At 40.4% G+C, this 22958-nt stretch overlaps 1 protein-coding gene across 4 annotated transcripts in view; it reads left to right on the forward strand.

The window, feature by feature from the left end:
* The window catches only part of abca2 (ATP-binding cassette, sub-family A (ABC1), member 2), a 52862-nt gene extending 30115 nt beyond the window's left edge, over nt 1–22747 (forward strand). For 3 of the 4 annotated variants that reach the window (XM_017043090.2, XM_008335584.3, XM_025053118.1), the window contains 40 exons: nt 57–216; nt 1154–1282; nt 1857–2024; nt 2188–2284; nt 2615–2788; nt 3355–3457; nt 3622–3736; nt 3891–4081; nt 5143–5293; nt 5420–5624; nt 5715–5879; nt 6138–6318; nt 6407–6619; nt 7476–7672; nt 8218–8391; nt 8807–9003; nt 9281–9401; nt 9537–9830; nt 10313–10525; nt 12887–12989; nt 13301–13626; nt 14531–14744; nt 15030–15135; nt 15215–15326; nt 15407–15467; nt 15968–16142; nt 16233–16348; nt 16994–17141; nt 17243–17366; nt 17690–17822; nt 18267–18387; nt 18491–18669; nt 19327–19468; nt 19565–19699; nt 20148–20251; nt 20350–20442; nt 20523–20625; nt 21620–21757; nt 21839–22048; nt 22347–22747. In XM_017043090.2, the coding sequence (XP_016898579.1) occupies nt 57–216; nt 1154–1282; nt 1857–2024; nt 2188–2284; nt 2615–2788; nt 3355–3457; nt 3622–3736; nt 3891–4081; nt 5143–5293; nt 5420–5624; nt 5715–5879; nt 6138–6318; nt 6407–6619; nt 7476–7672; nt 8218–8391; nt 8807–9003; nt 9281–9401; nt 9537–9830; nt 10313–10525; nt 12887–12989; nt 13301–13626; nt 14531–14744; nt 15030–15135; nt 15215–15326; nt 15407–15467; nt 15968–16142; nt 16233–16348; nt 16994–17141; nt 17243–17366; nt 17690–17822; nt 18267–18387; nt 18491–18669; nt 19327–19468; nt 19565–19699; nt 20148–20251; nt 20350–20442; nt 20523–20625; nt 21620–21757; nt 21839–22048; nt 22347–22382 (6127 nt within the window). In that variant the 3' untranslated portion in view covers nt 22383–22747. The remainder of the gene's footprint in view (nt 1–56; nt 217–1153; nt 1283–1856; nt 2025–2187; nt 2285–2614; nt 2789–3354; nt 3458–3621; nt 3737–3890; nt 4082–5142; nt 5294–5419; nt 5625–5714; nt 5880–6137; nt 6319–6406; nt 6620–7475; nt 7673–8217; nt 8392–8806; nt 9004–9280; nt 9402–9536; nt 9831–10312; nt 10526–12886; nt 12990–13300; nt 13627–14530; nt 14745–15029; nt 15136–15214; nt 15327–15406; nt 15468–15967; nt 16143–16232; nt 16349–16993; nt 17142–17242; nt 17367–17689; nt 17823–18266; nt 18388–18490; nt 18670–19326; nt 19469–19564; nt 19700–20147; nt 20252–20349; nt 20443–20522; nt 20626–21619; nt 21758–21838; nt 22049–22346) is intronic. The other variant, XM_017043091.2, reaches the window with a different exon arrangement.
* The last annotated feature ends 211 nt before the right edge of the window (nt 22748–22958 follow it).

Below are 22958 nucleotides of genomic sequence, written 5' to 3' on the forward strand. Positions count from 1 at the left end.
GCACGATTATTGACAGTGAAGCTGAACTTCATGTACTGCCATGTTGGATGTTACAGGATCATTGAGCCAGAGGCATTGAAGCAGGGGAACATGAGTTCGTTGGGCTTCACCAGCAAAGAACAAAGGAACCTGGGCTTACTAGTCCACTTGATGACCGCAAATCCCAAGATCCTCTATTCTCCTATTGGCTCCGAGGTGGATAAAGTGATTCAAAAGGCAAGTTGGAAGCTCTTCCAGATATGAGTCTCCTCTGGCAATGATTCAACACCTCAACCATTTGGTGTGGCCCCACATGTGGCCCATGGTGTAGAAAAGCTAACCACCTCTGTGCCAAAGTTCTACATCCCATGTTAAATGGAGGACCGGGCTATTAGATCATTTATAGTTTCTTTTTAAAAAAATTTTATTCAGCATCAACAATATGTTACATAGATACAAATATAGAAGAGTCACAATGTCCGCCTTTATATCTGAATCCCACCCCCAACAAAAATATGTAGGACACCAGTCTGGAATAGATACTAAGAGAGTGAAATAAAAATAAATAAATGAGGAAATACCTATATTTCCATTTCATTTACAGTACAATTTCATTCAATTTTGACTCCAATAGATTGCCAAAAATAATTTGGAACATCTTCCAGTTGTTTTGAGGGAGAAGCTAATGAGATGGATACAGTTAAATCAATAAAATACATAAAGATGTGGGGAAACATATGTATATATGTACATATATATTACATATATACATATATATTATGTATTGCCAAATTATAACCATGGCCAGAATTTCACATGGCCATATTCTCTGTCTTTTCATAATATATGACCACGTGTATCCTTAGCACATTTCAATTAGAACTTCATTTGTTCAGGAAACACAGTCACAGGAGAACAGTAATAACATAGACCCACTTTGATATTAATCCCTTCCATGTGTTTCTCAATAAGTGGCCATCAGTACAATCAGCCACTGATTATCTGTTAGTTAGCGCAGACCTTTGATACCAGCTGCTGCTTATAGACCTCCTGTATGTGTGATGGGCTTAATGCAATTACGGCAGCAGATACAGATAGGGATGGATGGATGATGGAGGTGGAGAGAGAAGTGGGAAACAAGTTTGATCTAAAAGATTTTTTTTTCTCCTCTCAGGCAAATGAGACGTTTGAATTTGTGGGGAACTTGACACACTACACCAAGGTGTGGCTCAATATCTCAGCTCAGCTCAGGACGTTTCTGGAGGAGGGACGTCTGCACAGACACCTGGTGTGGCTACAGCAGGTAAACATCAGTTACCATTTTTTTTTACAGGTTTGTGTTGCCATTTTATCACCTTTTTCGACCAGTAAATAGCTGTTTATTCACAGACAAATGTTTGAAAAACAAAGAGGTTAAAGGTCACCTGGCAAATTTCTTTTGCTCTCTGACTCTTAATATCAATGTTGCAAGACTAAAATCAAACACTAAACTCAACAAATAAAAAACGCTAAATAAACTTAATAAAAACAGCCATACAATATAAAAAATTATATATATATATATATATATACGGTATATATATACGGTATATATATACGGTATATATATATATATATATGTATATATATATATATATATATATACATGTTTAAATATGTAAACAAAACTCCATGTAATCAGTGAATGGTGCGTTTCCAGTGGTATGATACCTCTTTGTTTTAGGTCCTCTTCTGTTAACCTCAGAAGAGGTTTTACTGATATAGTAAAACCTCACCTGTTGTGTTTAAATTCCCTTTTAAACCGAATAATTACCAGTATCCACATCAACCAACAATTACTGTTTCACTGATGTGTTCATAATTGTCCTGCTGCTCAGCTGTCCTCGGAGCTGCAGCAGCATCCTGAGCTGCTGAACGACACCGACAGTGAACTGATGCAGAGTCTGATCGAAGGAAACTATAGCATCCCCAACACCTCCACCCTGCTGGAGCAGCTGGACACTATTGACAACGCCGCCTGTGGCTGGACACGCTTCATGTCTAAGGTAAGGAGGGTAAAGAACGGTTCTTTACTACAGCTAAGGGACAAAATACATTATTTGATTTTTTCTCTCCAAAATTCAATTTGTACATTGAGGAGGAAAAGTATTTCTTTAAGTTTAAGTTGGGTTTTTAATAGAACTTCATCTCCATTATGGGACATTTCAGGTCAGTGTGGACGTCTTCAAAGGTTTTCCTGACGAGGACAGCATTGTCAACTATACCCTCAACCAGGCCTATCAGGACAATGTCTCCGTGTTTGCCAGTAAGACTTTTCTGTTTTGACCACCAGTCAATCTACTCACAGACTTAAGTTAAAAAATGTTAGACAAAGGTTGACATAATATGAACTAAATGCAGCAGCACACTAGAAAACCTCGGCTGTGCTTGGTTACCAGATCAATAAGTGGGCCATTTCCAAACCTCTGTCAGACAGAAGTATCTTTACAAAGTCGAGGATATCACTCTATGTAGTGGGAAAGGAACAGGGCTATTTCAAACCCCTGCTACTCATTTAAAAACATATTTCCAGTTTTCTGCATGAGTAACCAGCAGGAAACTAACCCGCTGCACTGTGTCCACTCCGTCGTTCCAGGTGTAATTTTCCAGACCAACAGGGATGGCTCCCTGCCGCCACATGTTTTGTACAAAATTAGACAGAACTCCAGTTTTACGGAGAAGACCAATGAAATCCGAAGAGCATACTGGCGTCCAGGACCGAACACCGGAGGGAAATTCTACTTCCTCTATGGCTTTGTGTGGATTCAAGGTAGATGAATGATTTTTTTATATAACAGTTATGGTTATACTGCAGTTCTTGTGTGCTGTAGATCCAGGTGCAGACACAGATGCAGAGGGGGAAAACACAGAGAGAAAAAACACCACCACAATGTCAAGTGCATTATTAGGAGTTATTCTGCTAAAGTGCTTATTGCTGTGCACTTGTGAATATGTCAGCATGAGCTGCAGCCGGAGCACTTTCAGTGAAAAGCAAAAATTACTCAGAGAGCGTGACGTAAAAGAGCTATTGAAGAGGCTGAACACATCTGTGTTTTTTTGATTGTTTTGGTTTTTTCGTGAAGAACATACTCAAACTTGGTATTTTCTGTACAAATTATGGTGTTTTTGTACCAGAAGGCACTTGAAACATAGAGCTCTTATAATGCTGAAATGATCACAATTGGTTTAATTAAAAAATGCATGACCCCCACGCTCCACCAGATGATTCTAAATGCAATACTGCCTTGTCACAACACCCCTAATGAAAGGAAAGGTAGAAGAACCTCAATGACATATTGCTCCCTCTCCCTCCCTCTCTCTCCTTCTTCTCTGCAGATATGATCGAACGAGCCATTATTAACACGTTTGTGGGACATGATGTGGTTGAGCCTGGAAACTATGTTCAAATGTTTCCTTACCCATGTTACACCAGAGATGAGTAAGGAGTGTGTTTCATATAGATGTCTATGTATTACTGTTATGTATACTGTTTTAATGTTAAGAATATATAACGCAATTTAATCACTGGGTTTTATCATTAAAATCAAACCTCTACCTGATTTCCTGACTGATTTGTGCATTTCTGTGTGCCCTCACCCACAGTTTCCTGTTTGTCATCGAGCACATGATGCCTCTGTGCATGGTCATCTCCTGGGTTTACTCCGTGGCCATGATGATCCAGCATATTGTAGCTGAAAAAGAACATCGACTAAAAGAGGTGAGCCTGTCAACACTCTGTTGTTTGTACCCTGTGCTCCCCTAAGAGCCATGTGTCCTTCATAAATGTGTCAGACTTTTTGTTTTCGTTCCGCCAAGTCGTGGCCCTGTTGGAAACTCAGTCACGGTGTCGCAAATTTTCCTGTCACTTTCAGGTGATGAAAATGATGGGGTTGAACAACGCGGTGCACTGGGTTGCCTGGTTTATCACCGGCTTTGTGCAGCTGTCCATCTCCGTCACCGCTCTGACGGCCATCCTGAAGTATGGCCGAGTGCTCCTGCACAGTAACCCCTTCATCATCTGGCTCTTCCTCACCATATACGCTGTGGCCACCATTATGTTCTGGTTAGGAATTCTTTTACAACATCAGTCAATTGTTGGTTTAGTCAGTCAATTGGTCATGAAGTTGGTTTTTGAATGAATAAACGCAGTGTAATACCTCTGATGGTGATTTTGAAGCCGTACATTTAAACAGCAGCAGCAGTTTGCCAAGATTGTTGCACAGTGGGGTGGACGTCAGTGTGTCATTGACCAAAACAGCCTTGTTAACTCCTGACATTTAAAGGCAAGAGAGAATTTAATCTGACTGACGCTGACAAATGACTTCATCTTCTTCGAGGCAACTTCAGTCAAAGCAAGCAATATGACTCTAAGCAACTGTGATGTCTACTGTCTATGAAAACAAAAGCTTGATTCTGGCTAGGTGACCACTTTAACATACAGTAGGAACTGCGACAAATAATAAATCACTGATATAATGTTGAGCATGTGCATTTGTATCATAATGTAAACATCCCAATATAAAAAATATAAACAATTTATCTAGTTTTTCCATTATCTTTGTCTTAAGAAAGTGTGAGTGAGGAGACGATCTTCACAGCCAGGATCAGTTGCCAAGTAAATTTGACGCACAACTGTCTCTCAGTCATTTTTTTCAAATAGCAGTGACTGTAGACTGACGGCTACTGTAAGACAAAATCAATTTCCTGTGACTAATGAAAAGGCTGGAGATAAACCACATGGCTCACTTTAGCAGAACATCTCACTTCACTCTCCATGACAGCGATCTTAACTAATGGAGCTGTTTGTGCTATCAATTAAATAACAGTCTGGTCTCTTCACAGTTTGTTTTGTGCTGTATGTATGTGTCATTGAGAAAAAGAACTCTCTTCTTACTTTTTCCATTACAAACAAAAGCCCTCAATTGTGAACAAAAATGTCAAAAAAGTTAAAAAAAATTATTTGTCTTTACTACGTGTTTCCTTTTGAAACAGTATTTTCTCTGATTTTCTGTAGGGTGTCATCATAGGGACACAGTTAATCCTAGTATTTGCTTTTTTTAAATTTAAATAACCGTAAAGTGATGCCTCAGATTTAAACTGCTGCATCGATGTCTGTTTTTTCAGCTTTTTGGTGTCAGTAATCTACTCCAAAGCCAAGTTGGCCTCAGCCTGTGGTGGAATCATCTACTTCCTGAGCTATGTGCCCTACATGTATATAGCCATCAGAGAAGAGGTGGCCCACGACAAGATCACTGCTTTTGAGAAGTGCATTGCTGTAAGACCTTTAGCTTTTCTTTGTTTTTCCCCATTTGTTGAAAAGAGTTGCTAACTCTTTGTTCTAAAAGTTTGGTCCAATCAGAAAGAATGACTTGATTATCTTTGTCCTTCACATCCACTTTAGTCTCTGATGTCCACCACCGCCTTTGGGTTGGGATCCAAGTATTTTGCGCTGTATGAAGTCGCAGGTGTGGGAATACAGTGGAGGACCATCAACCAGTCTCCAGTAGAGGGCGATGACTTCAACCTTGGTCTGTCAATGATGATGCTCATCATCGATGCCAGTGTGTATGGTGTTCTCACCTGGTACATAGAAGCTGTGCATCCAGGTGTGAAATCACTTCAAACTAATCTCAAATATAAGGTTTTATAGGTTTAAATATATTAGGTAAAAAATGTGTTTTTACTGTTTATTACAGGTATGTACGGACTGCCGCGTCCATGGTACTTCCCACTACAGAAATCCTACTGGTCTGGCAGTGGACGAATTGAGACCTGGGACTGGCCCTGGTGTGGAGGAGGAGCTGCCAGGCTCAGTGTGATGGAGGAGGACCAGGCTTGTGCTATGGACCATAGGAGATCAGGTCTGAGAAAGGAATCAGTTCATGTTACTGCCACTTTAATTTGGGTTCAAAAATGAATTATTGCTTGGCCATACTTTATAAACACATGACATAAATAATTATGCAGTTAAGAACATTCATTTTTAGATTTGGAAACACATTTGGGACCTTAATTATTATGTTATGAGATTTCTTTTTAAAAAGGTTTATTTTGTTAGGTTACAGCCAATCAACAGTTTCTATTGACATTTATTTCTCTCTAACTTCTTTTTACATTAGAGGAGATGAGAGGCATCGAGGAGGAGCCGAGCCACCTGCCGTTGGTCGTCTGCATTGACAAACTTACCAAAGTTTACAAAACAGGCAGCAAACTGGCCCTCAACAAACTAAGCCTTAACCTGCATGAGAACCAGGTGGTTTCCTTTCTGGGACACAATGGTGCTGGCAAGACCACAACCATGTGAGAAGATGGTTTTTAACGCCATTCCAGTTAAATCAATGTTTTCTCCTAGGTCTACAACATCTGACCCTGTATGAAACCCCTCTAGGTCCATTCTGACCGGCCTCTTCCCACCGACCTCCGGCTCAGCCACCATTTACGGTCATGACATCCGCACAGAAATGGAGCGAATCCGCCAGAACCTGGGCATGTGTCCGCAGCACAACGTCCTGTTTGATAAGTTGAGTGTGGAGGAGCACCTGTGGTTCTACTCCAGACTCAAAGGCATGGCTGAAGAAGACATCAGGAAGGAGATGGAGAAGTCAGTACCAGTACCAATGTCTCAGTGTAACTATTATAATAATAGACATATTATTATTATCATTATCATTATTAAGGATTCACCTCTTTTTCTGCTACATCTAGACTTGTGTACAGAGATCTCCACCCTTCCACTTTATTTTTAGCAGGTTACGATCTAATTATCACTTTAGTGATTAGTCCTTGTTATTTCATGTTTCCCTAATGCACTAAGAATTTTTGTTTTAATTAAATACTCATTCAAATATACATTTGAGGTGCTTAAAATTCTGGTTGTGACTTGGGAATATGTGAGTCCTGTTCTGAATGGCCTCAGTTTTGCTGGATTTGTTAATTAGTAATTTCATCAGAACAACAGAGTATGTTTCACTACTCTTTCCTCTGCTGCTGTCAGTGCCAAACCACACAGACCTGGTTACATGTCTTCAGTTAAACACTGTTGGTTTAGTGGTTTAGCATTTCCTGGCCAGGTGTCTCTCACTTGTTGTCTTCCAAAGTCTTAAGACATGTCTGTTGAACAGTATTCACAGTCTCAGGGACAGATCAAAGGATGTTGTACATCTCAGTTTTAAAATTAATTCTCTTTTATCATCCTTCATTATCCACCAGCCTCAAGGATGTTTTCCTGTAGAAAGCGGACGAACACAAAAACTTTACATCCACGTTATTCTTACGTTCCACCTCATCTAAGTGGACATCGCTCAGAACACCAGTTTTGTGTGGACCTGGCTCTTCCTCTTCATTTCTTTTAGTTTACCCTTAGACACTGTGTGATTCGTGTTGTCACTGGTACACACGTTTAAAATACATAAATCAACAACTGACTTTGTTCTCTGTATTTGTGTGTGTGTGTCCAGGATGATTGTAGATCTAGAGTTGTCAAACAAGCGTCACAGCTTGGTGCAGACATTGTCCGGTGGCATGAAGAGAAAGTTGTCTGTGGCCATCGCCTTTGTCGGTGGCTCCCGGGCCGTCATCCTGGACGAGCCCACTGCAGGGGTGGACCCATATGCCCGCCGGGCCATCTGGGATCTGATTCTCAAGTACAAACAGGGTGAGTGTGACCTGAACAGCACCAGAGAACAAGCCTGCGTTTTAATCTTCCCTGTCAAAAAAAAAGGGTATTTGGTGCAAGGTTGTTTGGGAGAAAACAAAGTAATGATACATTATTTAAAAATGTAAAATGACCTTCACTGCAAATCTTCCATACCAAATAGAAATCAATTAACATCATGCAGAGAGGGAGGCTGTCTGGAGGAAAACTAGAAACATTTTGTTTTTACGTCTGTAGTTTTTAACTGAAGGTCCAAAGGTGATTGGTAACTTACATCATTACTGTAGCTTGTTGGCTTCAACTGCCCTTCCCCAAATATTTTACTTTAATATTGTAATTGTATAGTGGCTACAGTACACCAAGCTGTCTCCTCCTATCAGCATCCTGCTCTGGAGTGACAAGGTCGCATCCAGGAACACTAACACATGGATGTGGATTGCATCATTAGTTGCAGACATAACACTTATCCTGTAGAGATTTAGAGTTATAGAGTGATAATTGTAGCACACACCAGCTGCTCAGTGTGGGTGGTGCCTCTGTGGCAGGTCGCACCATCCTGCTGTCCACCCACCACATGGATGAAGCAGACCTTCTGGGGGATCGAATTGCCATCATCTCCCACGGGAAGCTCCAGTGCTGCGGTTCTCCACTCTTCCTGAAGAGCACCTACGGTGATGGATATAAACTGACACTTGTCAAAAAGCAGAGCGAAGGCAGAGGTATGTGAAGGCAAATCAGTTAGTAGGAATTACTAACACTTTAAACCACTAACAGGCAGAGTAAATCTTAACTATTTAATGATACCGTAATCTAATTCTGAATATTTGATGTATATATACAGCATTCACTGGTAGCAAAATAGAGCCAGTAGGTGGCACTAATTCAGCTGACATAGTACAGGACTGCAGTAAAAACCCAAAGAAGAAAAACAAGGATAGGACAGCAGTAATAGCTGAAGTGTTCCTATTATTGTTTAGTGACAAAGTTATAAAACTTCTCGCTCTGCTGTTGAAGATGTGCATCAATGATGCCCTGTCATATATTTCATAAAATTATGATATGAACATCCAACAAACTTTGTTGAGCATCTCAGACATCGTTGTCCATCATTGCACATGTCCCTCTTACTGTCAGACCAGGACATCCAGCTTCAGCCTCCTTCTTCTCTGTCGCCATCCTCTTCGCTGTCGCCATGCTCAGAGGCACGAGTCACACAGTTTATTCGACAGTACGTGGCCTCCTGCCTGCTGGTGTCCGACTCCAACACCGAGCTGTCCTACGTCCTCCCCTCAGAGGCTGTGAAGAAGGGCTGCTTTGAGAGGCTGTTTCAGGTACACACACGCACAGACATTTCTTTCACAGCATTTTTGTTATAGACCAGATCGGTCTCCCTGGCAACAACAGACATGCCTCATTAAAAATAAATAAATTACCTTTTCCTCATTGATTCCGATGCTCTCACTGGTAATCTTGACTTGTCTATTGATGTAGAAAAATAAGACACTTCAAGCTAATGTCAAATGATGAAAGTTGCTTTGAAAATAAGGGTTATAAGAGGCTTGTCATTTCTGTTCACTTTGGTTTGTTATTGGCTGTGTGACTCTCCAGGCCTTGGAGCAGAGCTTGGACAGTCTGGCCTTAACCAGTTTTGGAGTCATGGACACCACCCTGGAGGAGGTGTTCCTCAAAGTGTCTGAGGAAGACCAGTCTCTTGAAAACAGTGATGCAGGTAAAAAAATGTCTCTTTTCCACACCTCCAAAGGTTTTAGCTGCATGATTTGCTTCATTACCTATTTCGGGAATAGTAGTTGCTCAAAGTATGAGTTCTCTTTGTCATGCCGTCTCTCTTCTGGCCACTGAGCAGACATGAAAGGTTCCCCAGGGGGCAGCTCAGTGGGGAAATCCTCGGTGGGTTCAGGAGGAGGTCCTGGGGAGTCACAGGTTGAGACCATTACATCAGTGGAGGTGGAGAAACCAGAGGTAGAGCTGACTAATCTGGTCAAGTGTTCTCTGCTGACCCAGAGTCAGTCCTCCCTCAAGTCTTCCTCATCTGTGGGCTCAGTGAGAGGGGACGAAGGGGGGCTGCACTTAGACTTCTACGGCGACTATTGTCCACTCTTTGACAACGGCCAGGAATCAGACTCTGCCAGCGTCAGAGGTGAGGATTTGTCAAACTGCCCCACCCCCAGTGCTTCCTGTTTGTTTGTTTTTTTCCTTTGGGTTTTGACAACAGCTTTACATTGTCAATCGGTGTGAAACCATGTCCACACAACCAGGTGTGAAAGAAAGTAAAACATAGAAAATATGGACAGAGGGTCGTGTTGTGACAGAGAAACATGTCACATTTTGCTTGAAGTGGCCAATTTGAATGAACAATGTTTAGGAACCTCAAATATTTCATTCGTCTCAGCCTTTGGGTGCCATCGGACAGCTGTGATAAACTAAATATTTACTATGAAAAATATGGCATTTCAGGATGGTGAAACTGCATCACCATTGAGGCTCCTTCTTTTACTTACCAGAAGAATTTCAGAAGGTTTACTATAATCTCCTGCTGGTTTTTGGTGTATTGTTGTTCTAATAACATAGTGCAGATAGTATCAGTATTGACATTTTTAAATGTATTTTCCACATCACCAGATGCAGAAATCCCCCTGTCCACAGAGGTTGGGGAGGGACAGGGCAGCTTCAAGTTGGACGGCTGGTGGCTGAAGCTGAGTCAGTTCCACGGCCTCATTGTGAAGAGGTTTCACTGTGCCAAGAGGAACACCAAGGTCCTCTTCTCGCAGATCCTCCTGCCTGCTTTCTTTGTCTGTGTGGCCATGACCGTGGCCCTGTCGGTGCCTGAAATTGGTGAGCTGATGTGACCTGATCCCTCCGTGTTGTTCTACGTCTTTGCAACTGCTAAAAATCACTGAAAGTGTTGAGCTCTTACAGATGACAGCTCATTAGAGCTGGCATCGTTCTGAGGGCTGACATAATGAATCGCCCTCATCCAAGTATGAATCAGTGTGTAATTACTGTAGTGGGCTGTAATTAAGATCAGCAGGACTCCTGCCCCCGAGGACAAGGCTACAACAGCAGAGATTCGTCGAGCAATTACCGAGTTTAAAGGATTCTTTAAATATAATTCAGACAAGTCCTGTGCTGAATATGCTAAAAATAATATAAGTTCTGTAAGGTAGTCTCACAAAGCTACCAAGATATATGAATGGGTAACTGATTGTTGACTTTAACCTCCTGGTTATTATGGTTATTTCATTTCCTTTCTTACTCAAGACTTTAGTAGGAATTCAAAATTAGTATTCAAAATTAGTATTTCTTTTGAAACATTTTGTTTGTTTATTTTTGTCAGTTTATGTTTTGATGCATTCACATTACATAAAAATATGGAATGTCAAAATTACATTGGGTAGAATGTGAATATTTCTATATTGACCATTCCTATGTATTTCTGATAGGAATGTTCTGCAGATTTTGAATGATAAAATCTGATACTTTGTAATTCACCATACCAGGTTCAAGTCAGCAACTTGAACCTGATACGGTGAATTACAAAGTACCGAATGACAAAGTAATACATAAACCAAATATCTACCTTAAGAGCGATTCAGTCTGTGTGAAGATTCTGAGTAGGTTTGTGTGCAACAGGACTAAATATTTTCTTTAAAGAGGTTTTTTTTTTATCCAATAATATTCTCTAGTTCTTACTGCTCAGTGGGATATTCCAGGTTATTATTCTCTAGTGGCTTGTTTAAATATTTGGTTTAAAAGTTACAGTATTATGTCATTCATTCCTCTCAGTCAGACGTAAACTGCAGCTAACACCCTGGCAATGATACATATAGTTAAAGACCTGCATAAGACTTGGGTTTTCAGCACAAAGAGGAAAGGAGAAATTTCTAGAGCAGGGGACTCTAGCTCAGGTTTTCAGTCAGAACTGAAGTATTTTGGACGAGAGAAAAACCTCTAAAAATCCAGTTTCTTTCTTCTATTCATTTATGGTTTTTTTCTTTTCTTGATACTTCGTACTGTAACTATAAATATTATGTAACTCACATGACACAAACAACATATTAAGCAGAATCAGAGCTACGCTAACATTCTTCTCCTTGTCATATTCTGCCACCTGGCAGATGTGAGTCCTCTTTTTAGCTCTTAATTTGTCTCCAGCAGGTCATGAAGCAGGAAAAAAGCTGACTTTATTTTTACCAGCTGGTCTGGAATTGTGTCTGTGTGCTGTTTTATGTGGACTGATGCACATTAACTGTATATATAAAGGTTGTTTTCTGATCCTGATCCTGAGCTGCTGTTAACGTCTGTTCTGAGGGATCGGTTCCCAAATGAACAGTGTGAAAACAATTGACTTTTTCTGGCTTCACCAGCACTGTAATGCACACTGACATCACAGATGTCCAAAGGAATCATCGACTGAATAAACTGATGAACTGTTACAATAAGACAGTAATACAGTAGGTAAAAATACTGAGAATTTAGCTTATGCTAAGTTAACATATAATTCTAGTCTAAATAAAATAGAAACCAATTGTAAGAGTGTAAAAAGTGTCAGATAACTTAATTATTAATTAATTAACTATTAATGTGGACACTAATGAAAGAAAAACATAAAAAACATATCCTTGATGCTTGCTCCAAAAATAAGTCTTCTAACACCTACAAAAGTGATTCTCTGTATCGATATTGCCTTAAAAGGCAAAACAAATCAATTAAAGCTTTTGTTCTCTCTTCTTAAGTTCTTATCAAGTGCTCTTCTACACAGCAAGGACTTTAAACATAGTATTTCATTTATTATTTTGTTTAAATTTCAGCTATTTTGTGAAATCATTTATGACAGCCATTGTCATTGTCCTTAATTGCCGACTAGACAGAACAGACATGCAGGTTTGGAGTCAACAGCTCTGTTTCAGGGAACTCTTTCGGTGTTACAGATGTCACCCTTCAGTTTCCAAACCACTATAATAATGGCTGGATGTCAGGCTCCTCCAGCCCAAACATTGAAATGTCACTGAGCAAATACAGAACCTTTACACGGGCCCTGACAGCTGCTCCAGCAGAGTGTGGATGATGGATTAAAGAAGCTTTATTACAAAAATACCTCCATTGATTTTACGCTTCCTCAAAACTCATGCAACTGCAGTATTTTCTGTGCCAAAACATTTTAAATAAGCATTCTGTTTCTGTTCTGTCTCATAGGAGATTTGCCTCCACTCATCCTGTCTCCCTCTCAGTATCATAACTACACCCAACCTAGAGGCAACTTTATCCCCTACGCAAACGAAGATCGACCACAATACAGGTCAGATGGTACAAATAACTCCTCTGTGCATTTTGATGAATATTTTATTTATATTAAACACCATATCTCCTGAAACATTTTTCTACTGCTGTACAATACTCAGTCACTGTAGCAAAACTATTGTTTAAATGCCATCAGTTTATTGATTTCTTATAAATACAGCAGGTTTGTATGCATTTGATGTGAATAACTTTGAAGGACTCACACCTATATTACCACAAAACCAGTACAGTCTGGAGCTTATCTTTGACGTCAGTGCTTAAAACCCCACCAGAACAAATTGGCAAACTGTGAAATCCTTGTTCTTCCAGGAGCAAACTCTCACCGGATGCCAGTCCACAGAAGATCATCAACACCCTGCGTCTGCCCTCAGGTGTTGGTGCTACTTGTGTCCTCAAAACCCCATTCAACAGCACCCTGGACCAGTTGGCCCAGACCCTCAACCCGAGTGCAAACAACTCCAAGACCCTGGCCGCTCGCTACTTTGATTCCATGTGTCTGGACTCTTTCACGCAGGGTGTCCCGCTCTCCAACTTTGTCCCCCCTCCTCCATCACCAGCCCCTTCAGATGATCCTGATCCTCGATTTGAAGACGGACTGTGGAATTTCACAGTTGCTCCACCGACTACAGTCCGTGGTGAGTCTGTTCCACAATGTTGTCAAAAACAACCAAAAAACAACAAAAACTGAAAAACAAACTTTTGCTCGTCATAAGGTAATAACATGTAATTCCAACCTGTTATCTATAATATGATTACCTTTAAGAACCGGGGCCAGAGTTAAAAATTAAAAACTGACAACATGAATCTTCTACACAACCAGGATGAAAACACACTAGGTTTTCATTTCATTCATTTTTTATTAGCTAAGTTCTTTCTTGTAGTAATTTTAAAGTACATAATTTTTTTTGGAATAAATTAGGTAAAATAACCTTAGAAAACACTGTATGTTAAATGTTTGACAAACAGTGTTTGTAGAGTGCTTCTTGTGTTTTCCCACAGAATAATTAGATCTTCAATATGATAACGAATTAACGTAATGGAAATCTGAAAATGGGGCTCTCAGGTCTGAAAAGCAACTATTGGGGATAACGCTGGAATACCCAAAATGTGGTGTGTGCAATCCTGGGGTTGCATGAGCTGCCACTAGAGGATGCATGAGATTAAAAATGTAATGGTGGTTTGGAGAGCTTTTTAAGTAGAATGTTTCCACACTATTAAGATGTTTAAATAAAGATTTTCTCTGGAAAATTGAAAATCAAAAGCTGACATTTTAATGAATAAATAAAAGCAGATTATAAATGTGTGTTATATATATGTTGTGTTAACTTGAAGAAAGCTGGTTGTCTTTTTTTTTTTTTTTTTTTTTGAATATGTGGGGAATTTGGGGTGCATCAACCAGATTGAGCTATAGAGGGGGGTGCGTGGCCAGAAAGGTTTGGGAACTGCTGGTCTCACTGAGATAATGACAGCCAGACTATTACGTCTGGACCCAAAAGATCTTGTGTCTGTTAAAAACTTGTCTTGGACATGTTTTCACAGAGCCTGTGACCTCGCCTCCCACCCTTCCTCTCTCCATCCATGAGCCTGTTCGCTGCACATGCTCAATGCAGGGCACAGGCTTCTCCTGCCCCAGTGGGGTGGGAGGACGGCCCCCACTCATGAAGGTGGTGACGGGGGACATCCTGGTGGACATCACTGGCCGCAACGTCTCTGAGTACCTGCTCTTCACATCAGATAGGCTACGTCTACACAGGTGAAGTTAGAGAGACGGCAAAAAAAGTTTCAGATTTCTTTGCACTGTCAACAGATTTGTGCATTTAGTGGACAGTGAAAAAATCATTGGTAATGTGCTTTACCTACCCTATTGGAATATCTTCTAAAAACAACAGTATCCTGTGGTCTTTTAGCTCAAATGTCCCTTCAGTACACTGTTATTCTATTGATTTAACTGAATTAACTCATGTTGGCTTCTTTATCCTGGGTCCCTAATGCTCTTGAACCATCCCTGGTTTGATGTCATCATTTGATCATTTCATAGGTATGGAGGTTTAACTGTGGGGAACATCCAGAAATCAGTCCCAGCTTCCTTTGGTAGAAAGATTCCTCCAATGGTTCGTAAAATAGCTGTCCGCAGATCAGCCCAGGTAAAACATTACTTACATAAAAATCCAGAGTTTAATCAGTTTCAAAGCAAGTAAATGAAATGTTCCTCTTTCTGTGCAGGTTCTGTTCAACAACAAAGGTTACCACAGTATGCCCACGTACCTCAACGTCCTCAACAACGCCATCTTGAGGGCCAATCTACCATCAACTAAGGGCAATCCTGCTGCTTATGGTAATGCATAGAAATTACACTATCATTAATACGTTTGTTTTGTAGAGTTTTACACTAAGTTCAATCTGTGCATTTTGCAGGTATCACACTGACGAACCATCCAATGAACAGAACGAGTGCCAGTTTGTCGTTGGACTATCTGTAAGTTTCAAAATGTTTTATATGTATATATATATATATGTCTGATTGGTCTGATTAGTACAAACATCTGTAACGCAGCCAATCAGCTTTCAGATACATGGTACGACAAAGGCTGTGAATGGGATAAATATGAATGTATGCAGATAGTAATACAGCAAATAACGTTTTTTTACTAGGACAGTGAAGGCCTTTGCTGTTATTGGTGCTGTCTGATACAATCTGGTTACTTGTGATCAGTTTGTATAAAATGTCCCTACAGTGGGTGATGCAGGAAGGAGAGATATGGATGTAGATGACAAGAAAAGACAAAATTAGTAACCGCAAGTTTATTCAAAACAAGGTTTTGATTATTCTTTACTGCTTTGGTAATTGTTGTTTACTTTACTGTTTACATATGCTGACTGACCCAGTAAAAAGAATACAGTGACATTATGAAGTATTGTTTTAGACAAACAAGTAATAGAAATTCAATCTGTTAAGTTGACTTTTTGTGCATCCAGGCTGCAGGGGACAGATGTTGTCATTGCCATCTTCATCATCGCCGCCATGTCCTTTGTTCCTGCCAGCTTTGTGGTTTTCCTAGTTGCAGAGAAATCCACAAAAGCAAAACATCTGCAGTTTGTCAGCGGCTGTGACCCTGTGATCTACTGGCTGGCCAACTACATATGGGACATGGTTTGTAGAGAATTCTGAATGTATGGTTGCACCACAGAGTTTTCTCCTGGGTTTAAACGTGTCCTTTTCTCTTCATCTGTTTCTCCACAGCTGAACTACCTGGTTCCTGCTACGTGCTGTGTCATCATTCTGTTTGTGTTTGACCTGCCGGCCTACACCTCTCCAACCAACTTCCCTGCAGTCCTCTCCCTGTTTTTACTATATGGGTAAAACACCAAAATATGCTTGATAGAATGTAGTCATTGGCATCAATGCAGACTATTATTATTATTACAGTTTAAACATCTTTCTAGTTGTTAAGTTTTAGCCAGGAGATTTTTTTTTTTTTTTGAAGTTCGGGGGAGAAATTTGACTAAACCGACCCCAGATGTAACCGATCTGTCCGTCCGACCTCACACCACATGTATTTAACATCAATCATTGTGTCAAAGAGAACAACCTTCTCTCTAATTTCATACCTCACACTTCCTTACTAAACCACTGCTCTTCCCTCATTCAAAATCATCTCCTTATCTATCTATTTTACTTATGTTTCGGTACCTGTCTGTGTCTTTTATCACCCTAACCTGCTGTGTGTTCCATCCAGCTGGATGTCTCCTTAGATAATCAGTATAAAGTAAGATACTTCAACATTAGCTTAATATTTTAGCTGTAAATCACCGCAGGCTTGACAGAAAAGATGAATTGTTAATTTCCTTACTCAAAGACAAATTTCCCTGCTGAATATATGACGCAGAAATCATCAGCAGTGCTGGATCTCATGGGAATACAAAGTGTTCTGTATACAAATGTGACTTCACACAACATTAGTTTGCACATCCTCTCTGACTCTTTTAAAACTTTCTCTCCAGGTGGTCCATCACCCCCATCATGTACCCAGCATCCTTTTGGTTCGAGGTTCCTAGCACAGCCTATGTGTTCCTCATCGTCATCAATCTCTTTATAGGGATTACAGCCACTGTCGCTACCTTTCTACTTCAGCTCTTTGAACATGATAAGGTTAGTTTAATGTCACTTGAAAATTACCTCAACAATGCATATGGATGTGTCTTTGACTATTTTTGTCTCCTGATACTTTGTTTGCTTTGTATTTACCCCAGGATCTGAAGAAAGTGAACAGTTACTTGAAAACCTGTTTCCTAATCTTCCCAAACTACAACCTGGGCCACGGCCTGATGGAGATGGCGTACAATGAGTACATCAATGAGTACTATGCCAAAATAGGTACGTGATACAACCTCATCCCATATGTTTCTTTATATGTGATGCAGGGTCTTCCTATATGTTTGAATTAATTTTATGACAGTTTGACTAAGTATTTTACAACTGAAAACACAAACTAGTGACAAACTATAATTTTTTACACTTGTTTATTTGATTGATTTGTCTGCAAGGGGCAACATTTAAAAGAAATAATACTTCCTCTATTTTAACTGTTTTTTTCTGAAAACAAAGATTGTTACTTAAAAGTGAGGAATCATGTGTAATTTTTAGTTTATCTTTGGAGATTTGTTGTTTTTAATGTCTTTTATGTTTGTTTTGTTCAGGCCAGTTTGACAAAATGAAGTCTCCCTTTGAGTGGGACATCGTGACTCGAGGTCTTGTTGCCATGACTATTGAAGGCTTCGTCGGTTTCCTCATCACCATCCTCTGTCAGTACAACTTCCTCAGGAAACCATCGTGAGTAGTGCTTGTTACACTGCTGTTGCTTGTGTTGCATTAAAAGTGGATAATTTTACCATGGATTTCTTATAAACATACGTATTGATAAGGTAATTGTGTTAGATTTTTGTGACTCATTCATTGGCTCGGACCAAATAGCTGAAATCTAGTCATAAATGAATAAAGATTTGTGTCTTTATGTGAGATATGTGTACAGACAAAGGGGGAGTTAATAGGACACAAGGGAGGAGGATGGGTACTGACCACAGAGGGAAACACAGAAGGCAGAAACAGAAAGTAGGAGGTGTGGACACAGCAGGCAAGGAGTGGAGGACGTAGGAAAAAAAAAAGTTGTTTTTTTTAAACAGTTCACAGGGAAACAGTCAGCACTAGTCCATTTTAAAGGACTGTCATACATCAGTAAATGACTCTGAAGTTTAATGTTCATGTGTGGGTTTTCAGGAGGGTGCCAGTCAGCTGCCAGCCAATAGATGATGACGATGTGGATGTGGCCTGTGAGAGAAGACGAGTCCTAAGAGGAGACGCTAATAACGACATGCTGAAGATAGAAAACCTGACAAAGGTTTTATAGAAAATTACACTATTATGCTGTGCATTACATTGTTGTACAAACAGTGTTTATTTTAACCAAAATGAAACTTATCTACCCTTTTATCCGACTTCAGGTGTATAAATCCAGGAAAATGGGTCGGATCTTGGCAGTGGACCGACTCTGTCTGGGCGTTCGGCCTGGTGAGTGTTTTGGGCTGCTGGGAGTAAACGGAGCTGGGAAAACGACCACGTTTAAGATGCTAACAGGAGACGAGTGCACCACGGGGGGAGAGGCCTTCATTAATGAACACAGGTCAGTTCACACAGAAGCTGTTTGATGAAGGGTACAGGAAATCTCCTAGTACATACAGTAAGACACATAAGAAATTGAATAGTAAGTATTGCACTGAGACAAAATCATCCAATCACTAAAGAATCATGGCTAACAGAGAGAATCCGTGGCTGGTTATTTGCCTCCGCACCTGGACGACTTAACATTGTCCAGTAAAACAATAAACCCAGGGGTTTATTGAGAAATTCTTGAACATAACATTTTTCCCATTAGTCAGGCAACAGGTCAGACAACACAACAATGCAAGTTTGAGCACAAACGACTACAGAGACAGAAATGATTCAAACTCTGGATTTATCCAATCACAGACTTGTTGTTTGATAGAAATCTGCAGCTAGACCGTGAAGCAAATAGATATTCTCAATTTTTTCCCAGGCCCTCCCATCTGGATGACTTCTGAAAATAGAATTAGACAAACCTCTAAAAGTTGACTAAAAGAATAGTCACTGGCTACAAAATAACAATATTTGAAACAATGCTGAGGAAGATGTTTTCATCACAGCAATCAAAAGACATCACATACTTTTTCACATGTTAAAAAGTTGTTTTCTAGGTTAGACTTTTGAATAAAATAAAACTAATTTTCTCTGTCTGTGTCCATTACTGCTTTGTCTAAAGTATCTTGAAGGACCTGTTGCATGTGCAACAGAGTATCGGCTACTGCCCACAGTTCGATGCCCTTTTTGACGACCTCACAGCCAGAGAACACCTGGAGCTCTACACTCGCCTCCGTGGCATTCCCTGGAAGGACCAGGACAGGGTGAGACTCCATACGTCCAACAAATCTTCCAACAAAGACTCCAGCTTTACCTCGGAGTAATATTATCTCCCGACATATCACTGTACTCCCCTGTAGGTGGTGCAGTGGGCTTTAGAAAAGCTGGAGCTGGCAAAGTATGCAGACAAGCCTGCTGGAACATACAGTGGTGGGAACAAACGCAAACTTTCCACTGCCATTGCTCTTATTGGATATCCTTCACTCATCTTCCTGGTAAGTGTGTTGAGGTGGTGCTTCCATGACCAGTAGGCCCAGGATTAATGCTTGAACCTGGTATTCTCAGGCCATCTCCTATTTAAGTAGTAACCAGACTCGACCCTGCTGAGTTTAGCCAAGATCGTACATGTTTTAGGTGGTATGCTATGAGGGACAACATTTACTAACTTGCTCTGCTCAGCGCCACTCTAAGACTGCACCAGTCAGATCAACCCACTTAGCCTAGTAACCTGCTGTTGTACTACTAATGCAATTATCTGCACATTTTTATCAAAAACTATATGACTTATGGGTTTAAAAGTGTTCATGGGACTTAAACAATGTTGAGCTATATTTTCCAGTTTTAATTTTTTTCTTGAAGCAGCTAATAAATAGCTAGTTAACTGGTGCTTGTGGTATTTATCCATTCTGATAATAATGTCCTTGGATTGTTTTGGGTTCTTAGGATGAGCCCACAACTGGGATGGACCCAAAGGCCCGCAGATTCCTCTGGAATTTAATCCTGGACATCATCAAGACTGGGCGCTCAGTAGTGCTAACATCACACAGGTGACAAACCTGATTGAGATATGGGCTAGTGTATCTCTGAGTCATTTTAAGTACAGTGTACACAGAACACCTTTGTTATATTCTGCTGTTCTCTGCAGCATGGAGGAGTGTGAGGCTTTGTGCACCAGGCTGGGCATCATGGTGAACGGCAGGTTCAAATGTCTAGGCAGCATCCAGCACCTTAAGAACAGGTGAGGAGACAAAGAAATAAAAAACAGTTTTGTCACAGCTGTAAATAACATAGCGGAGGAATGTTTTTCTTCTGTCCCAGGTTTGGAGATGGTTACATGATCACAGTGAGGACCAAGAGCAGCTCCAGTGTGAAGGAAGTTGTTCGGTTCTTCAACAGAAACTTCCCTGAGGCAGTTCTAAAGGTACATCACTGCATGACTGTGGGAACCATTACTGCAGTGATTTCACTTGAGACTCCACCACTCACTGCAGAGCCGTGTGTCAGCTCAGGCTTAAATATTTAAAAAGATTCCATTCTCCATCAAGGACAATGAATCAGTGGAGCAGGGAGAGGGGGGTTACTTGATTCAACACAGGAGGAAAAAAACAAATTATGCTTTTAATAATTCGCTCCCTCCTTGTTTGTATTCTGCGTAGTCAAATGACTGGGTCGCAGTTATTAAATCCAAGATGCCTTTGTGTTTGTTTTAATTCAACATCTCGTCCAGACAGAGGGTTAGAGGAGCAGTGTAAATATTATCTTCTCACCACCGCTACACAGATTAAAACTTCAAAAGTCATCGAATTCTAGCGATGCATTGACCTTGATTTAACCTTTCCTAAAAATTATCTTACTGGTTTATTTTTTATGCATCTTTTGAATTTCAAGGTAGCACGGTGGGGTTTGGCCAGAGCCATAAATAAAATTAGTACTATTGCTTTATAACCTTTTGGATGATGAATTACTTTTGTTGAGGAAGAAAAATGTTAAGTCAACTTATTCTGGTTTTGGCCTCAGTACAAAAGCAGTTTTTTTGCTATCCCTATGACTGTTAGCATCATATAAATCCAGGCCAGAACACTGACCACTATAAGCAGCCCATTGTTCTCCATACTACATATTTTGTCTGTCAACTTTATAGGCTGGAAACTGCATGAAAACTCCAAAAACTTTGAACATATATCAGATACATAAAATTACAAATTTGTAGTTTTTATTGATTTGGGAAAACAACTCAACAGCAGCTGTAAAGTTAGTCCAGAGGACCCTATTCCTGGGCTGACCATGGTTAGTAGACTTTTGTATGGTACCAATACCAGCAATGAATTCTTCTAAAAGTTAGGTTTGTTAGGTCATGGAATCATTGACTCCTGCAGCCCATCTGTGGACTCCTATGTCTCCATTTGTTCTTGCAGGAGCGTCACCACACCAAAGTCCAGTATCAGCTGAAGTCGGAGTGGATCTCCCTGGCTCAGGTCTTCAGTAAGATGGAGCAGGTGGTGGAGGTGCTGGGCATTGAGGACTACTCTGTCAGCCAGACCACTCTAGACAACGTGAGTCAGTGTGTGATGTATTTGTGACCAGGAACCACTAATATAATCTCACTGACCTCCATCTTCCTAATTTTTGCAAAGGTATTTGTAAACTTTGCTAAGAAGCAAAGCGACAACTTGGAGCAGCAGGAGGTGCTGCCCCCCGCAGGTGCACAGACACCCCTGCAGCAAATCTTCAGTCTGCTGAAGTCTCACACAGGGAACACGGAACTCAATGCTCTCATCAGCGAGGCACCTGAGGAGCTGGAGAGTGACGATGATGAGGGACTCATCAGCTTTGAGGAGGAAAGGGTGAGTGCATCACACTTTTAATATTTTGGTTTTGTCTTTTGGTAAATAAAATAAGGTTATAAAGTTGATGGATGTGGATACATTTTTTATCTAATTCTTGAATTGTTTAATCATCATGGAATTATATATTTTTACAAAATGATTTTTGAGTTTAATTAAGTCCAGCTACAAATCATCATCACAATGATCAACAACAATATCTTAATTAGAGCTGGCAATCAATGTAGAGCCTAAATGAATGAATACTGGTAAAGTGGTATCCCTGCTGCATTTGTGCATGTTTTTGTGTGTTTGGTAGGTGCAGCTCTCCTTCAACACCGACACTCTCTGTTGAATCAATCATCCGACTGCAGGGAGGCGAGGAGAGGGAGAGCGAAGAGAGTTCAGCTGTGTGTTCCTGAGCTCTTGGGCTTGATTTAACCCTGAGGAGGACCAACAACAATCTGCACTATGGGACGTGGGACCAGTGGCGTATTATTTCTGCCTCTTACTCTAAGCAGGAGCCTGTTAGTGAGAAAAGGTCAGATCACAGAAAGTCCAGGGAGAGACACGATAGCAGCAGCAATGTCTGTGGTGTTTGAACAGTGAACCTTAGAATGTTTTATTCATCAGTTTTACAAGTGGATTTTACCTTAGGGGTACAACAGGTGCACTGTCTCAACTCAAACCTGAACTCTAAACAGATGATTAAATGAAAAGACACAACAGACACGACAGAAATACACTCCCAGCCAAAAATGTTTAATATCAGTAGAGCACGCTGTTTGCCCAGACAGCATGCTGTGATGATGCTGATTTTCAATGGTTTTATTTAGTGGTAAAATGTGATACAGTCTATTTTTCTGTGGAGACACGAATGATTTATTTTGGTTACGGAAGCAGATAGAGACTGGAGTGTGTAATTAATTTA

This window comes from Cynoglossus semilaevis, chromosome Z, assembly GCF_000523025.1.
Source record: "Cynoglossus semilaevis isolate Cse_v1.0 chromosome Z, Cse_v1.0, whole genome shotgun sequence".
NCBI lineage: Eukaryota > Metazoa > Chordata > Actinopteri > Pleuronectiformes > Cynoglossidae > Cynoglossus > Cynoglossus semilaevis.